This window comes from Triturus cristatus, chromosome 6, assembly GCF_964204655.1.
Source record: "Triturus cristatus chromosome 6, aTriCri1.1, whole genome shotgun sequence".
NCBI classification, from domain to species: Eukaryota; Metazoa; Chordata; class Amphibia; order Caudata; family Salamandridae; genus Triturus; species Triturus cristatus.
In genome coordinates, this window is record NC_140589.1 from 880461908 (window position 1) to 880480772 (window position 18865).

General features: G+C 45.6%; 1 protein-coding gene across 2 annotated transcripts in view; it reads left to right on the forward strand.

The window, feature by feature from the left end:
* Positions 1-18865, forward strand: part of LOC146818004 (uncharacterized) — a 279254-nt gene that overhangs the window by 116676 nt on the left and 143713 nt on the right. For both annotated transcript variants that reach the window (XM_085611482.1, XM_085611481.1), the window contains exon 9: positions 10740-10829. In XM_085611482.1, coding sequence (XP_085467608.1) covers positions 10740-10829 — 90 coding nt within the window. The remainder of the gene's footprint in view (positions 1-10739; positions 10830-18865) is intronic.

Below are 18865 nucleotides of genomic sequence, written 5' to 3' on the forward strand. Positions count from 1 at the left end.
TACACTCAAAGTGGCCCGAGGTAGCGTTCCATAGTGCTCAAGCATCCGGTTGCGAAACTGGAACACCCGGGGTAGACTGTCTTGTGACACAGATTGTGCAGCCATTTCGGAGCAAACAAATCAACAGCAGCACACCCGCAGCCAAGGCGAGAATTAATGGTAACCCGCCGAAGATGCTGGAAAAAATAGGGAGGAGCACATTTTTACAGCAAACCACACGTTGAGAAACAGTTACAATGCACGGAATCCCTGCTAGCATTCCGCAACATGCTTCATTATTTAAAAGCAAATAACTACCATTAGCTAGTAATGTAAAAGTAGGTGTAATAGCTGGCACTGGATTTCCCTTTAAAATGCAAGCTAAATTTGGGGGTTGGATGTTACACGCGCCGTGCAACTGTATATTCTTGCATACTTGTGAATGATCAGGCGTAGAAGTGCACTCCTCTCCTTTTAAATAAACTTCTTTTTCCTCTCTCACGCACCTGTATGTGAATGGGAGTGACCAAACTTCATGGAGAAAAGCGCTACCTAATGGTTCATATCTGCCTAAGGCATAGTGTTTCATACATGAACTGAACTTAAATAAGGGAAAAGGTAGTGTTATTAACCCATTAATGAGCCATACAACCGAGTTAGATTCGGCCACAGAAAATGGTAAAGGCTCCAACTTTTCAGTATGCAAAAGCGAATATGTTGCATCCTTCATGGACATAAAGTGTTGTTTATCAGTCAAATTAAACAGTAAAAACAGAGATGAGGTATTCATGTAGTTCCAGGGAACTTTCCCCGCTTCAATGTTTGTAAAGTCCATGCAAACTGCATTATAGAATGCAATTGATTTTGACCATGGTATAAAACAGACACGTCATCCTATACAATATCCACAACAGATGAAACAATATTATCCAATGTATAAATTCTGGAAGAAAGGGTATTAATGCTATTATTAATGACAGCAAGCACTTTTTCCAAATTAGCTTGATCAATAGCCCTCAATCTAGAAGCAGCTTCAATTTGAGATAATTTCCAAACTTCGTCGTAAATAGCATATACCTATCTTTTGGACCTGCCTCCTACAGGGCCTATAACAAAGTCATTCAAATCAACATCGTCAGTCAATTGGGATAAATGAAGTTTAACTGACGCTAAGGTGGAATGTTTAAGCCAATTTTGACATAATTTGCCTACTGAATAGGTAGTAATAGAATGGGATGTTTCAAAACAAGGGTCCACCCTAACCTGTGTATAGCCTGGGGCCAGACCCAGAAAACGATGTTGGCATGAATCTGAACTTTTTTGCCATAATAACCATCCTTGGGGATCCAAGTTGGAAATATTGAAGGAGTCATTAGTAATTAGGGACTGCAATTCATCAAGGGACATATCTGTGTGATTGTCCCATGTAGGATAAACACCCAGATCAGGAATTGTAGGGACATTCATTTTTTTGAAGTAGCCAATCCAAAGCAAGCAGTTTGGGAAATACTAGAATTTAAAAATAACATGTGGTTAGGGATAAAGCACGCACGATGTAAAGCTTCTATGCCTTGCACTTGCCAGCTGTTAGAACCCCAAACTGATTTAAGATCAATTGTAGCTTTCCACAGCTCATAGCCCTCTATAGCTAATTTGTCCATAAAGGACTTTGAATACAGTAATTTAGTGTGTGTGAGTCTAACTTTAGAAGTGGACTCAGCAGTTATTTTGAAATAAAAGGCTTCTGCACACAGTGTACAGACTAAGGTCACGGTGTAAGTCTAGGGATGTGAAAAACAGACCGTTCTCATGTGAAGAAAAGCAAGCAGATACACATAGTGTCTTGTGCAAAAGCGGCCAAGGGGCAAAATGGCGTCTAAACTTCTAATACGCTTATGTTAACATAGCAATGTGTGCAAGCAGAACCCTGTCTTCACTACAGTCTCAGTTAAACTTAAGACCAAAACTAAAGTTTAACTGAGACAAAAGTCTAACTTTACTACTCGTAAACGCCCTTTGTTAAAATTGAAAGTTGTCTCAGTTTACCTTTGTGAATCTGGCCCCTAGTTTATTATAAAACTCCTAGACACAGCTTTAAAAACGTCCCATACAAAATGAAAGGGAGTGCCACCCGTATCATTCTGTTAGAAGAATTCAGATACAAAAGCTTCCTAGGAGGTAAGAACACATTTATCCGAGAGTAATGAATTACTAAACATACACCGCGATTTACAATTGCGATCACTGAGAAATCCAAGATCTGTCAAAAATGGAGCATGGTCTGATATCAAATTTGACCCAATCTCTGAATCGGTCAAGTGTTGAAGCAAATTCTTACTTAAGAAAATATAATCAATCCTGGTTTTAGAATGATAAAGACTATCCAGTCAAGTAAAAAGCTCACTTTGGGTATATTTCATTAAGTTTAACATCCAATTTATACTTTACTCACAGTCTAATTCATACTTTACTCAGTCTCACTCATCATTTCATGTATTTATAGAAGACAGAGTGTCTGTACTGGGCAAAATAATGAGATTACAATCATATTAAAATATAAAAAAACAGATTGTAACAATGTAAAAATACTATTTGCATACAGTTAAAAAACAATGTATTCTATAAATTCATAAACAAAGACAGGAACAGTAGGACATCACATTCTTATTCAAGCGCACAACTGTAAAAGGAAACCAGTAGTTCTATAGGTAGACATACACAAACAGAAACATGGAGAATACAATAGACAATCACTTTTGCCTTAAAGCCAATGATCTACTGGGTATTTGTCTATAGTGCAGAGTATCCTTAATTCATTGATATCACTCATTGTCTTTTAGAGTCAGTGTTAAAGTGTGCATCGACGCGTTTTGGTAGAATCCCAATATTTAGAGCCACCTTCTTCAGGATGAAACAGTTTTCTCCTACAGTTTCAATAAACTAAACAGTATGTGATGGTATTGTTGGAACATCAGTGCTCCTCTTATTGTTTTAATATGATTGAAATCTCTTTCTTTTGCCCAGTACAGACACTTTGGACCCGACTTCACTGTCCGCGGTCCCAACCCAGCAAGTATGATGCGACCGAACACTGTTCGGTCGCACTCCTATCCTTTACAATGGGAGCATGCATTCCGACCGGAATGCCTGCCAAGGTGCCTGCCACTGGGTGCAGGGATCAACAGGGGGGCACCGTAGGTGCCCCCTCCTTGGCCTCCAACCAGAGGCAATGCACCCATGGGGGTTGTGCTGGAGGCCCCCAATGTCAACTTCCGACTGCCTTTCTGTGTCGGAAAGGTCGGCACAGAAAGGCTGTCAGAATCCGACATTGTAATCCCTCGGGTGGAAAGAGCCTCCCTTGGGATTCCTAGAGGTTTTCCAAGTGGCAGACAAGCTCTCTGAGCCCATCGGAGGCTATTCAGAAATCCAAATGGGTCGGTCGGAAATGAATCGGAACTGCTGATTCCGATGCCGTAGGAATGGTTCAGACCCAGGGTCAAAGCTGTTTCCTATGGCTTCGTCATTGGCCACCTTGTCTTCTATAAATAAAGTATTTAGTTTTAGTATAATTGTGGGGTCCTATCTTGATGTTCCCAAGGAAATACATGAAATGATGAGTGAGACTTTGAGTAAAGTATGAATTCGACATTGAGTAAAGTATGAATTGGATGTGAAACTTAATGAAAAATACCCAAAGGGAGCTTTTTACTTGACTGGATAGTCTATTTATGGTGCCCCGTCTCTTTTGGAAAGTGGGGTCCCGCTCTGTTTTTACATATGTAGAATGATAAAGAACAGAGTCAAAGCAATATTCCTTCAGATCTGGATGAAAATGTTTCATGAAATCAGAAATCAGAGATATATTTCGTTCGAAGGCCTTATGATCGTTGTGAGGAAAAAACTTAGTGGAAGAGTAATGGTCTAGGAAGGAGTCCAAAACCTGATTGTAATCTCCACCTAATATTAATTCTCTGAGTAATGTTGTGGGATATTTGGAGGACTCAATTTCCAAAATTCAGGATCTGGGTGTGTGGGGCTATATACATTTAGAAGTGTAAAAGGGATGTTTTCTATCTTGAGCTCGACTAATACCCAACGGCCATCAGTGTCACATTCCTGAGATATAAATATTGAGGTGTTTACGACAGATTCTAATCACCCAATTTTTGTGAAGAATATATGGGGGGAAAAGAACAGTTAGCTCAACCAATATTTTTTTTAACATAACCATTTATTTTGTAGAAAGATGGGTTATTTGATGTAGGCCTGCTTGCCATTTCAAGTTAGATGTGACAAGACCCGTTGATATTTAATCAGGTTTTTTTAAGCCCTAATAATTGTAAAATTCACTCATTGGAACAGACGTGACAAAATCATACCAACGTACGTGAAGGTATACAGAGCAGACATTAGAGCAGGGGAGTAGAAGAAAAGAAAGAAAATAACAAGGAGATAAGAGAGATGAGCAAAGTAGAGATGAAGTGATGGGAAAACAGCCACAAAAAGGTAATAAGAGCTAGGAGAGGCAATACTGGAAAGTTATCCTTAATTGCGACTGAAATAGAATTGACAGAAAAGAGCATCCCGAAGGATAAAGGGGGCATGGGACACCTAATGTAGATGCGCCAAAACTAGCTCTGAACAGACAAGAACAAAGACACTGCTATTATAAGAATGTAATAAAAGAGTGGCAATGAAACGTGGGCGTAGAGCACAAATAAAAAAGCTAAATTGGACCATCTCAGACAGGAGTATGACAATAAAGAGAATTGAACCACGAATTTTCAATATTGGCAAAGAATATTGTCGGTGATTGACAAGACTGAACCAGGTTTAACAAGGACAGATGTACGGGTACCCCATGCAGTCCAACACTAAAACAGAATGGGAAAAGAACAGCAAGGGTCAACAATGAAAGCCCAAAGAATGCAACCTAAGGGAATAAGGCATTTGGTTAATTAAACAACATGGAGACAGAGGAAGATAGAACATAATTCAGTTTTTGGCTTTTGTGACAGTCTCCATATCTTCTTGACTTTGTTGAGGAAGGAAATCTTGCAAACAAGCTGGGTCTTCAAAGTATACGGTTTGTCTTCATAAGTAATTTTGAAAAAACACGGATGAACGAAATCCTATCTAATGTTCGTGGACTTCAGCTGAGGATGCATCTGAAGGAAAGGTTTCCTTCTAGCTGCTGTGGCATTGGAGACATCTTGCGTAAAGAAGGCTTTGCTTCCTGACCCATGTAAGGTACACAGGGCAAGTTGTACAACCCACCAATTAGAAAATTGCTTTGCATTTGCGACTTGCAATTTGCAAATTGGGATGCACAACAGTGTCTCAGACACTGTTTGTGATTCCTAATGGGGTCGCAAATTGCATGCCTCATTAATATTAATGAGGCAGGCAAAATTTGTGAGCCCATTAGGAAAGACTAGCACTCACAGGGATGGTGGCCTGCTGGGGTCATCAGACCACCATGTCTGTGACTGCATATTTAATAAAGCAGTTTTTCTTTTTTTAAATGCAGCCCGTTTTCCTTAAAGGAAAACGGAATGCATTTAAAAAAGAAGAAGGAAACTTTTCAGTTTCATTTTTAGGTCTCGTCTGAGACAGCGCTTTAGCGCTGCTCTGGCGAGACTTATAGTAAGCGAGTTTTGGAAGTGCAAACAGTGGCTTTTCAGGCCTCCAAATACAGTGCATGTGCCCCGGGCGCGCGCACCATTTGGCAGCCTGAAAAGCACTGCCTGATCACTTGCTTTGATGTCCTCAGTGAGCCGCGGCGGCCACTGAGGACATCAAAGTGCACACCATTTGCCACCCCCTTCTTGCTTGTTTACTTTGATCCCTATCTTTCCCTTTCTCAAGCTCACCCTCTCCCTGCCTTTTACAACTGCGGCCCGCCCCCACTCCCCCCTCCCACACCAGCGTTTGAAGAAGGCTGACTGAAGGCTCCTGTAAGTAGGCATGTATTTGTCTAACAAAAACAAAAGACCTCGGCTAATGCCACACCTAAACATTAAATGTCACGCTTTGCTGACATATACATCAATTTATAAGCACAGCTTCAGAATAAAACCATAAGGAATAGATAATAAAAAACTTGGCAAAGATTCTAAGCTAACAGTTATTCCTGACAGTAGCATTAACGGCTTCAAAATGACGCAGGGACATTGCTTACCAAGGAAGGGTAGCACAGAGGTCTCCAAGTCATATTAAACAATATAAATCCAATTGTGTGCCGTTGAATTATGATGTACAGCAGATGGTGCGACAAAATAACAGGTTCTGGAGCAGAAGCACAGAAATCCTTATCGCGGAAATGACATCACGGGAACCCCTCAGTATCGAACCGGGCTCATTATGAGCGCGTGCCATCTGCTGCCTTCTTCACAGGGCCCTTTTACAGCCAGCGCACTGGAAACACAAATACATGTCATCTTTGGATTAATGCTTCAGGCGGAATTTTATTTCCTGAAAGGGAGTTTTCGCGTGCCAGTAAACACAAAAGGAGCAGAATGCAGAATTCTCGCAGCGCGTTGTTTGATGGCTCGGATCTCCTGAGAGCAGGCGCGCAACACCCATTGGACTCAAAGGGCTTCAGCCCCCCCCCGTCGTGTGTGGCAGCCCGGGATGAGACACCTTCCTGGGCAAAAAAGCAGCCGCACCCGAGCACTTCACAGGTCTTTAAAAGACCATTTGCATGTTAATGAAACCTTGCTGTTGTTTCACCCCTTCTAAGAGCCCCTGCAGCTCCACTCTGCCTATTGCTTAAAGTTCAGCCCCCCACGAAATTTTTGCTCAGCCCCCCCCCCGAAATTTGGCTCTAGTTGCGCCTCTGCCTGAGAGGAAGGCGCTTCGTGCCCATGAATGCGCATCCGGAAAATCTGGCGCTGCTCTTCGACAGCACGCGCACCACTTCTTAATCATGCCATTTGTTACAGGATGCATTTGTGAGGAGCGTTTGATGAACTCAATGGTTTAAGAGCAGGCACGTGCCTATGACCTCGCCTGTTCTGAGCCGCTCTAGAGGCTCGTGGCGTTCATGAATCCACCGCCGCGTCTGTGTTTAGCCAAGCAGACAGACACAGGTGTGAATTACGTCTTTTCCTCTGCTCTTTTCATCCAACAGGGGTCAATAAACAAGTACCACTGATCTGGGTAACGGCAAGCATCTGTTGTTACCTGTCACTGAGGAGGAAATTCTGCTGTGTGGCTCCAGGGGCAGTCAGTGGATGGTGGTCACTAATCTTTGGTGTGCAATGGGATTTACCACTATATGCCTGCCAGACACCTTAGAACAGCCATTGCCTTCTCTAAAAGGGTTTACGTTTGTCATTATTTCATCATCTTCAGAATGTATGCATCTTCAGAATGTGTCCATCTTCAGAATGTGTGCACCTTCAGAATGTGTGCACCTTCAGAATGTGTGCACCTTCAGAATGTATGCATCTTCCGAATGTGTGCATTTTCCGAATGTGTGCATCTTCAGAATGTGTGCATCTTCAGAATGTGTCCATCTACAGAATTTGGGCATCTTTAGTTTGTGTCCATTTTCATAATGTGTGCATCTTCAGAATGTGTGCAGCTTCAGAATGTATCCATCTTCCTAATGTGTGCATCTTCAGAATGTGTGCATCTTCAGAATGTATGCATCTTCAGAATCTGCGCATCTTCAGAATGTGTGATGTGTGCATCTTCAGAATGTGTGCATCTTCAGAATGTGTGATGTGTGCATCTTCAGAATGTGTGCATCTTCAGAATGTGTGCATCTTCAGAATGTATTCATCTTTCCGAATGAATGCATCTTCAGAATGTGTGCATCTTCAGAATGTGAGCATCTTTAGAATTTATGCATTTTTAGAATCTGCGCATCGTCAGAATGTGTGCATCTTCAGAATATGTGCATCTTCAGAATGTGTGCATCTTCAGAATGTATGCGTCTGTAAAATGCCCCTACCCTTCAGCAGTCTGCCTGAATCTTCCAACTCAAGGGCTGCTTTTAATTCCATCATTCTTGTATCCTTACCCCGAGAGTCTGTAAGGCGACTACAAGTTGTCTTGCAATTTTTTCAAAATCTCAAACAAAGTAACAACAAGCATTTGCAATGCAATAGGTCTCGCATTATAAAAGTGTGAGCAGTTGGCATTGCTAATAATAATGCAACACTAGCTATTGGCATTGTAAATGATAATGGCATGTATTAATGTGTTTGTTTTATAAAATAGATAAAAAAGGCATTGTCATGACCAATGCCAATAGCTTAAACTTTTGCAAATGCGAGACCTATTGCATTGCAAATGCTTGTTTTAAGGGCAGGCAGTGGTCCCTAGGACCACTGCCTGCTCTTAGAAAATATGTTCTCACATACTCACACAGGGGAAGGGGTCCCTGGGGGACCCTTCCCGTTTGCGAGTGGTTTACCATCTACTTGAAGTAGGGGGTAAAGTGCGAGTGTTTTGCGGCCACAAAACAATAGTACAGGGCATGATGGTGATTCGCTAGTAGGTAGGTACGTCCCTTCCTAATAGCGAGAGTCTCAAATGCTATTTTGTGAGTCAGTGACTCGCAAAATAGCCTTTGTACATGCCATTACCTTTTTTTGCAGACACAAACAGGAAAAGTTGAGGAACGTGTTGGATTAGGGCCTATACAATGTGCCATTTGAATACTAATACGTACTTGGTCATGCAGATGAATAATTGAGGGGATGGCCTATTGCAGGAGAGCGATCATATTAGATCCTTCACGGTTTTCGGGTATGCCATAGAGCCTGAGGTTATTCCACTGTATTCTATTTTCCAAATCTTCTGGGGTTTTTTAAGTTGTGTAATTTCTTTTACCAAGGGGGAAACATTTGGGATGGAATCTTCAACATCACTAACCTGTTGTTCAATGGTAGAAATGTGTTGGTCATGAGAAAATCATTTTTCTTCAGTACGCTGCAGCGAACCACTAGTCCTAATGACAAGGGCTTTAAGGCCATAAAGCCCTCCATAATATCCTCCAAAGTGAAGGGTGAAGGTGACTTACAGATCATCTTTTTTTGCCCGTTTGACGAATCCAGAGTTTTTTTTTTTGATAGCTCCGGATGCAGAGGTAGGAGAAGGCCCTTTGTAGTCACAGTCCCCCTCCATGATGGCTAAAAGATATTCCACGACAAGTTCTTTTTAATGATGAGATTTCCTGAAACAGGCTTGTCTGTAGAAAAGGACAGGTTGGTAACAAACTTCAGTCTGCGAGGCCTACCCATGAAGAGCCAAATGACTGTGAAACATTATCACTACAAACCATAGAATTACTTCATCAGTAGTTGAATTAGTGCCAAAATTGATTGTTATGAAAAAGATGATGAGGATAAGTATGTATGAGCAGGAATCTCATCAAAAGCCAATGAGAACGGTAAGTTTATTCAATTAAATCCAAAATAGGAAGCCACATGTAGTCCATCTGATTGTAAATCGCCATCCAGAAATGGAAATAAGACAAATCGTAGTGATCTTGTCATTAGAATAAAACACCCAGTTTCCGCCGCCTGGGAGCTTCAGTGAATGGTGGCCATCTTGCGTGCCATCCGCCCATTCCTCCACAATAAATATTTTTAATAAAAGAAAATATTGTTTTGACATTTTGCAGCATTAAAATGAGATTAAACCCCCTCAGATTATTGACATTGAAATCTACAGAATCTTCCATAGATGCATTATAGACACCTTATAAATCTCTTTTGATATACTTCTCTGTAGTCATTAGATTTTTTCTGACATGCTTTGATCTGGCCAGGCAAAGCCTAAATCACAAGGGACAGACGGAAAAAGTTGTAGATGTGTTTATGTAGCTTTAGTTTGCGCTTGGAGCAAATTTCCAGCATTCATGGGAGTACCAAGAAAGTACTTCTGGTAGTCTATGCAAGTTGTACATATCAAGATTATTTACATGTAACATTTAAGTATGCAGAATTTCCACAAGTTGTACATGTTAGCATGAAGAACTCTGACACCAGTCTGCATTTGCACATTTAACTATCTTTTCCCTGTGAAGATAATATTTTTCCTTATGGAGAAACCCATTCCACAACACCTCCATTAAATATAGGAGTGTTCCCTCTCGTATCTGGAATTTAGCTTACTTCTTCCTGGGGTACATTTGTGTGCATTTGTAGGGTGGTAAACTACAAGCAAAGAGAATGTGAATAAATATAAATATATCACTTTGTGTGTGTGTGATGTACATTCTGTTGAAGTACTCAGTAACACTCACAGACACCTTTTCCCTAACTTTAAATGTGTGACACTAGAATTTTCACCTTGCTGTCAAATTCGAAAAGTAAATTTAAGAGTATCCCACCAGTTCCAATCCTGTGGATCTGGATTGGAATGTACAAACGACTTTTTACCTCTGCACACAAAAGTATAAGTTAGATGTACAAAAACCTCTGTGAATCAAGCCTTAATTGAGGTCTCTGCACACAAAAGTATAAGTTAGATGTACAAAAACCTCTGTGAATCAAGCCTTAATTGAGGTCTATCATCTAATTAAATACCTGTCAGGTATTCTGTTTTTCACAAATTATTGTTAGACAAGTAAAGTGATATTTATTCTCTGATTTGTGTCATCTTCTTGTACAGGGAATAACATCTTTCTTTCACATTCTTTTCTCAAACCTTGCACGAGCTAGATATAGAGGTATTGTAAAAGTCTGATTGTTGTATACTATAAATGATTCATTTAATGACAGCTTGTGCTTTTATCCACACAGGTGTATCAGTCTGTGTTAGTGATGAGGAAGAGGTATATTGTGTGGACTCTCCTGAACCTCAGAGGAAAGAAAGCATTAGTAAGCCCACTGGTAAGTGGATAACGAGTTGTCTTTTTGAACCATAGGCATCATGTTTTTAAATGTCATCCTTACTGTACTTTTTATCTTTAGCTGTATTCTAGTTTTTGATTTAGATCGAGTGCAGAAAATGGCACAAATACCGACCGTACATACGATATTGAGCATGCTTTTGAACCTGAACATAAACTTTTGTGTTAAACAGTGGATACCAATAACTTGCAAAATGGTTTTAGTGCCAGATTTTGCAATGTATTTACTCTCACCACATAGCTTTCCATACATAATTTCCCCCAGATGGAAACTAGTTTAAATATCCTGTGAAAATACTGGGAGTGGCCAGGATTTACACTCCGTTTTAAAAGGGCACAATTTTGAAAACCAGATACCAAAAAAATGACTTTGCACCAAACTGGAAATTAGGTGGTAATATTAAGCCAAACTAATATATACTTGACTCTAACTTAAATGGCTATATATTTTTAGGAGTTCCAATCCTATTCACAGTATTGTGTGCCACCCCAACAGTATTTGTTGGGGCAGATAAAATTAATTCCTTTAACAAATTAAATGAAGTAGTTTCATTGCATATAAATAACAAAAGTAATGTTTCAATCTAAAATGCCAAACAAACACAAACAAGTTATGTTATACACAGATTGAAAAGTGCAATGGAACAATAATTATTAGGGCAATTACTAAAGTGGGTATATAGAACACAGTCCAAAAAGATTACATCACTTAAATAATCATACAGAATTGGGACACACTGATAGTTAATGTTACATTGCACCTCTATATGCTGATGAAATTCAGCTTTATCTGAAAATCTTCTCTCCAAATATGTTACATTCTTGGCCAGTGTTCTTGAGGACAATCATATCCAGTGTACCATCATCACCAAAAGCTTACTCACAGTTCCTTCAGCTACGCCAAGCTAACTCCCCATCTCAATCTAAGTATGTCTAAACTTTGTGTTAAACTGTATCCTTTTAGTTGTGGTGTCTTTGAAATCCCTTGGCTTCTCCCAAGACAAAAATGTTAACCTAAACGCATGTATTATTGCAATGGTGAATGGAGCTCATTTCCAACTTGAACTACTTTGTGGAATTAAATCTTTTAGACTCAGACTTTTAAGCCAGTTATGCAGTCTCTTGTTCTCTTGAGGGTAGACTATGGCAACTCCCTTCTTGCAGACATTTCCAGACTTCATCCAGCTCTCCTCAAAGCAGCACTACATGCAATGATAGGCAGACCTCGGGGCAACTGAAGGTTCAGCTACTTCTCAGTTATTCTAACCTCTTTGCATTGGCTCTCAGTAGGCATGAAGTGTATTTTAAAGTACCTTGCATAAAGCTTTGTATTTGGGAGCCACTCCGATACCACGCACAAAGTCAACCATTCCTGGCAGACAACACCTCCTTCAGAGTAAGTATAGCTTTCTTTTTGAAACACTAGGCCTATGCCTGTCCCTGAATGTGTGATGACCTGTCCTGTGACCTGGAGGGGTACACCAAATGTGTCCTTCCTATGAGCAGAGGGTACTTTCTCTGTCCTGTTTACATCGTATAAATCATAGTACTAGCTTACTGTGTTTGAAGAAGAGATAAATAGACTGAATCCTATTGGCCCACATGTGTAAAGTTCCACTATCATGTGTATGCCCAGATCCTTCTGCTGGCATCCAGGGTGTGTCTCAAGTGTCTGCACGAGTGGAGTATGTGTTCCTGAACTCTGTGTGTGAGTAAACCTGAGTATTAGAGGCCAGCGGAATTCATTTTGGATATCCCTTGCCTGGTATACCACAAGATGGAGGGGTAAGGACTGTGCTCCCAGACAGTGAAAGTGTATTGGCTGTATTCCTGTAGCTAAAGAGAGGAGATGTAGACACTGAATTGAGAGGGCTGGAAACTGGGTTACCTATAGAATGTCCATGAGGCCTCTGGTTCGCAGGAGCTGCTGATTCTTCCTGAGAACTACCATTTGGTGTATGGTGAAGGTGAAGGGTGGGACAGCAGTTTCGTTGTGAGAAGTGAAAACATTTCTAGGTGAGGCCTGTCCTTTTGTCTATCCCTGATTCTCCTTCAGGTGGGCTACTGATAGCTAGGAGCAGAAGCTCCACCCCTAATTGTGCCTCTCCTGGGAGTGCTCTAGGTTGAAAATAGCCTCAGTGCTACCTGTTGAGAGAAGCATCAATCTGCACATAGGGTGTGCCTGAAGAGCAGCCTTAGGAGGACACTTGAAAGAAGAACCACCCCAGGCTGGTTCTACAGTTTGAGACAGTTGACCCAAAACATTTGATCCAATTACCCTGTCTAGAATTTGTGTATTGACATGGGACCCAAACTTCCTCATTTAGTTCCAGTTTCAAGACATTTATGAACAGGGAGGAGACTGCTCAGCAGAGTACTGAAAGGACTGCTTTGCAACCAGGTCTGGTGTCTGACCGGCAGCCTCCTATTTTTTTTTAATTATCATATTTTATTGGTTTTACTGTAAACATGCAAAAATACAGTGAGCAATTAATGTCAGCTAGTAGGCTATTATAATTTATGGTACCGATATACTGGATAATTTACATACATTTTACCACAATATTTCAACATGAGAAAAAATTTGCTATCACTGTAAATTCACAACTCCCTCATCCCGGCCCCCAATGAAGCACCATGCAATAGTCCATGCTGGTATGTCCAAAATACACAAATTGAAGGGAAAAAAGGGGGGTAAGCCCTTGGCAGTGGATATAATACGTATATAGGGTATCAGTGATAATGGGACCTAACTAGGCTTCCAGGCTCACCCACCAAGCTTCCGATAGCGTGTTAGTTGGTTATCTATCCCCCGTTCCTTGAAGCCAAAACTGTTCCAGCAGTGTATCCCACACCATAGAGATGGGTTGTTTACGTAACCCCCTAAACTCTCTGCATCTCCCCATCTGCACACTTCAGTCCACCATGTGGACACCAATGAAGGAAATGACTACTTCCAGTGGCTTGTTATTTGCCGCTTCACAGTAAGTAATGCCAGGTCTGCAAAAAGTGCTACAGCGCGCGAACCCTTTGACCGCAGGTAAAGCCCAAGTATGCAATGCTCCAACATATCCCAATATGTAAGCTCTGTCACTAACCTAAGTAAATCACATATGCTTCCCCAGTAGGATGACACAGAGTGACATCCCCACATCATATGGAGTTGGTTTGCATACTCTGTGTGACACTAGGAGCACTAGTACGATGCAGATGGAAACAGTGTGTGAACCTTCAAGGGGGTTAAATACGCCCAATTGAAAATCGAAAATTTAATACATTTAAACTGTGTGTTGCGGGGGATAAGGATTGCGTATTCCAGGGGGGCGCTAGAGGGCGCCGGACCAAGATGGCCGCACGAGAGTGAGGCTCCCGCCGGACCGGGCACATTCATGACCCTTTCCTGCTTCCTGACCGCACTATCCTGTGCCTCACCCTCACCGCTGTGACCGCTATGCCCTAGGCTACGCTCCGGTGCCAAACACTCCTTGGAAGTCCTCCGGAGGGTCGAGATATCCGCTCTGTTTCCCCGGAGCGGAGTGGCGAGCCCTCCTGCGACCTGCACCTCCTGGGGGTGACTATCCACTAGAGCCCGGTGCTTTGAGGCCTACACGACGACTGCGATTTCGGCTCCGTTGGTCGAAGTGTGGGGCCGGAATGCCAGCTGCTGCCCCTGCTTGGGAGGCGTGATCTGCGCGGGACGAGCGGGGAGCCCTCTGGAGCTGGGGAGCCTGTGCCCGAGACTCGGGCCTGGCCGCGTCCGGCTCAGCCACGTGGGCTTGGGTGCCGAGCTGACCGCTGAGGCTTCCCCTGGGACCGGAGACGCTGGCTGGAGGCCTGACATCTGGCATCGGAGGTACATTGAGGAGCTGGTGCTGTGCTGCCTGCTTGTCGCGCTGAGCTTCCCCCCGGCCGGGGACGGCCCGTGACGCCGGCATAGCCGCCTCTGTCTGCGATAGGATTTGGCCCCCCCCGGGGACGAAGAGCACATAGAGCCCCTTCCTCCGTCTTTGCGCCTCTGGCTGGAACCCTGACCTGTGAGCTGCTGACCACACCGAGGGCCCCCCTCCCAGCTGCTGAGAGCCTCCCTGGGAGACCGCTGGGATCGGGCGGCTCTGGGCTCGGACGTTCCCCGCTGCCGCTAGAGAGAGTGACGGGGGCTGGGATCCTTCGATTGTCTGGCTGCGCCGTTGGGCAGCTCGGAGCGATCCGGGCGCCCCCCCCCCCCCCGTCGCCATTGGGACGCTGACTGCGGTCTACTGCGGGCCTAGGGACGTTGCCTAGTATTGTCCGGCTGAGGTGGGCCTGCTGTCCGTGGGGCCCCCCCTCTCTCCTCGACTTCGCTGGCTGCGGGGTGGGCGTGGAGGGTCGGATGCCCGGCGCCATGGGGCGCAAGGACGCTAAGCAGTCCAAACTGCCGTTTGAAACCCAAAAAGCCCCCACGCCGCCGCCCGAGCCTGGCCCCTCCGTCGCCGGTCCTCCGGACGAAGACTGGAAATCCCTCCTGCTGGGCTTGAAACAAAGTCTTTCGACCATAGACTCCAAGATCGACAACATCACTACCAGGCTGGATGGAGTGGTCGCCAAGCTGGACCAGCATGACGCCCGCATAAAGGAGACTGAGGACAGGGTCTCCACGCTGGAGGACGGAGCCGCTTCTGCTGGACGGCATATGACACAAATGGACCGGCTACTCAAAATAATCGCCGACAAGAACGAGGACCTAGAAGCGAGGTCCCGTCGCAACAACGTTCGCATTCTCGGCCTGGCTGAGACTACCAACACTGGGAGACTGGAGGTCTTCGTCGAGAACCTGGTGGCCGAACTGTTTGGCAGAGACTCCTTCTCCCCGCACCTCGTGGTGGAGAGAGCCCACAGGTCCCTCGCGGCCCATCCCCCTCCTGGGGCTCAGCCGCGACCCATTATCGCACGCTTCCTCAACTATAGGGACCGGGACGTGGTGCTCCGTCGCTCGAGAGAGATGGGAACTGTGAATTACTGCAACACTACGCTGTCCTTCTTCCCTGATTTCACCGCTTCTGTGCAGGAGGCTCGTCGGAAATTCACCGTAGTTAAGAAAAAATTGCAGTCCCGTGAGATCCCCTACGCGATGCTGTACCCCGCGAAGCTGAAAATCTCGCACCGTGGCAAACAACTGTTCTTCCAGCAGCCACAGCAGGTGGAGGACTTCCTCAAACAACATAGTAGTGACTCGGCCAAAGGGGGCGCGGAGCCACGACGCTCTCGGCCGTCCTCGCCGATGGAACGGCTGGACTGAATGAATTGTGAGGATGCTCCTCTTGGCCTGGTATGTTGCCGTGGCCGGACTTGCCTGAATGGGCCACCGTCATTCCTGGTGAGGTACTTTTATGTTTATTCACCAATATGTCACTTGAAATATTGTTGTCACATTATGTGCCCGGTCGCCCACCTCCGTCCCATACTGGGGCCCTGGATTATGCCTGGGTCCTCGTGGGTGTAAGTAGGGAGGTGGATGGCAGGCCTGGCGCCCCTAGAGTTCGATCCCCCAATGGGCGCTCCCCATTACGCCCCTTTCCTCATCAAGGCAGGGGTGGTTACTGCCAATGTTCTGGTTGTTAAGATGGGTTTGGTTGGGGGGGTAGGGGATGGGAGGGAAACGTGTACCCGGCCAGTTGGGGTTGCCGGCGTGGGTGGGTTGCTGTTCCGACTTTCTCCGAGGTTTCTTGATAGCTCCGGACGGGGTATGAACAGCCAAATGGGTTGGGTAAATACGGGGGACCTAGGATTGAAATGTTATGCTGAGTGCTATGTGCAACCTAGACCTAAGTATACATGCCACGCACACCTCCACCCGGGGGAATGGGGGACCTAACTGACACGCGCCCTGCGCCTAACTTTCGGCTGCTCTCCTGGAATGTTCGCGGATTGAACGACACACGGAAGATGAGGCAGGTTTTGAGTTACCTGACCAGGCAGGGAGTGTCCGTTGCCTTGCTCCAGGAGACACACTTGAAACCGGGAGGGACCCCCCCCTTTGCATCGCGCTGGGCGGATAGTAGGGTGTTCTCGTCTTACTCGAGCTATGCAAGGGGTGTTACTATCCTGGTGAGACGCGGGGTTGGGTTTATACTTGCTGGGGCAGAGGTAGATCCTGGCGGGAGGTATTGCATGGCATGGGGGACACTCCACTCACATACAATGCTGTTTGCGTGCTACTACGGCCCTAATACTGACGACCCTTCCGCACTCCTCACTATGTGGGGAAGGATTCAGACCCTCGGAATATCGCACATTCTACTGGGGGGAGACTTCAACACTGCACTCAACCCTGCAATGGACAGATCACGCCCGCAGGCATCGCACTACACAAACACGCAACGTGCGTTAGTAAACCTAGTGGATGAGCACCACTTAGTCGACGCCTGGAGGCATTGCCACCCCACGCTCCGACAGGGCACACACTACTCCGCAGTGCATTCCTCCTGGGCACGTCTTGATTATATATTCCTTACGCCAGGCCTCTCTCCTTGGCTGGGCGAGGCGCTCCACCTCCCCCGCACATTCTCGGACCATTCCCCTGTCCTGCTGTCCTTCCGCATCCCCCTTGCGGTATCGCCATACCTGAGCTGGCGCCTAAACCCCGCGCACCTCACGGACCCCGTGTTTCAGGCGGAACTAGAGCAAGACATAAAAGATTTTTTTGAACGTAATATCGATTCCGTCTCTAGCCTCGCTACTGTTTGGGAGGCGTTCAAAGTCACCGTAAGAGGTTGGTGCATAGCTAAGGGGGGGGGGGTCCTCAAGTCTCTACGGGGAGATCTGCGCAGGCTGGAGAGCGAGCTGCGAGTGCTAGAGCGCGAAATGGAAGGGAACAATCGGAGGCCTGACACTGCGGCGCGGCTCCGAGAGAAACTCAATGACTACACGGAAGCTGCGGCCACCGAAAGCAAATTTCTGGGGCGTCCCTTTGTCGCTAGGGTGTACGGAGAAGGCGACAGACCGGGCAAGGCTTTGGCCTCCGCTGTTCGCCCCCCACGATACCACAACTACGTTTCCTCCCTGCTTGATGAACGGGGCACCCCACAGCGGGACCTTGCGGCCCAACTCAAAGTCCTCACAGACCACTACACTAAACTTTACACATCCCACAGGACTACACCGCTGGTCCTGCATGAGTACCTTGACGACACCGCGCTTGCATGGCTGGGCCCCTCCCAGCAGAAGTTCCTTCATCACGAACTAGAACTAGACGAAATAACGGACGCCATAATGGCCATGAAGTCGGGCAAGGCGCCGGGATCTGACGGGCTGCCGGTTGACTTTTACAAGGCCTTCAAACATGTGCTGGCCCCCATTCTAAAGCAGGTGTACTACTCTGCGTTGGAGGGGGGTGCCCTGCCGGCCACGATGCGGGAGGCACTCATAACGTCACTGTTGAAACCTGGCAAGCCATCGGACCATTGCGACTCGTACAGGCCTCTTTCGCTACTAAACACGGACGTTAAGATTTTGGCGAAGGTCTTGGCTACGCGTCTTAACCTCCTTATGGAACGCCTCGTCCTCCCAGACCAGGCCGGGTTCGTTCCCAACCGCGCGACTTCCCACAATCTGCGCACGCTACATGCGGTGATGCAGGATATTGACCCTTCTAGCGAGGCAGCTGCGGTTTTCCTTGACGCCACCAAGGCGTTCGACTCCTTAGAGTGGGATTACCTTCTTGCCTTGCTGGAGCGGATGGGCATGCCATTCAATTTCCTAGATTGGATACGGCTGCTGTACGGCCAACCTCGAGCTACGGTCCTGCTCAACGGCGCCCGCTCCCCCCCCTTCGCGATCCATAGGGGTACCCGACAGGGGTGCCCTCTCTCCCCGGTTCTGTTCGCAATCGCCATAGAGCCCCTTGCGGCCAAGCTTCGGCAACATCACTAACACCGCGCCCTCATATATCCTGAGCGCCAACTACTCATTGCCCTATACGCAGACGATATGACTCTATATGTGCACAAGCCGCGGGAACACCTGAACCCTCTGTTACGC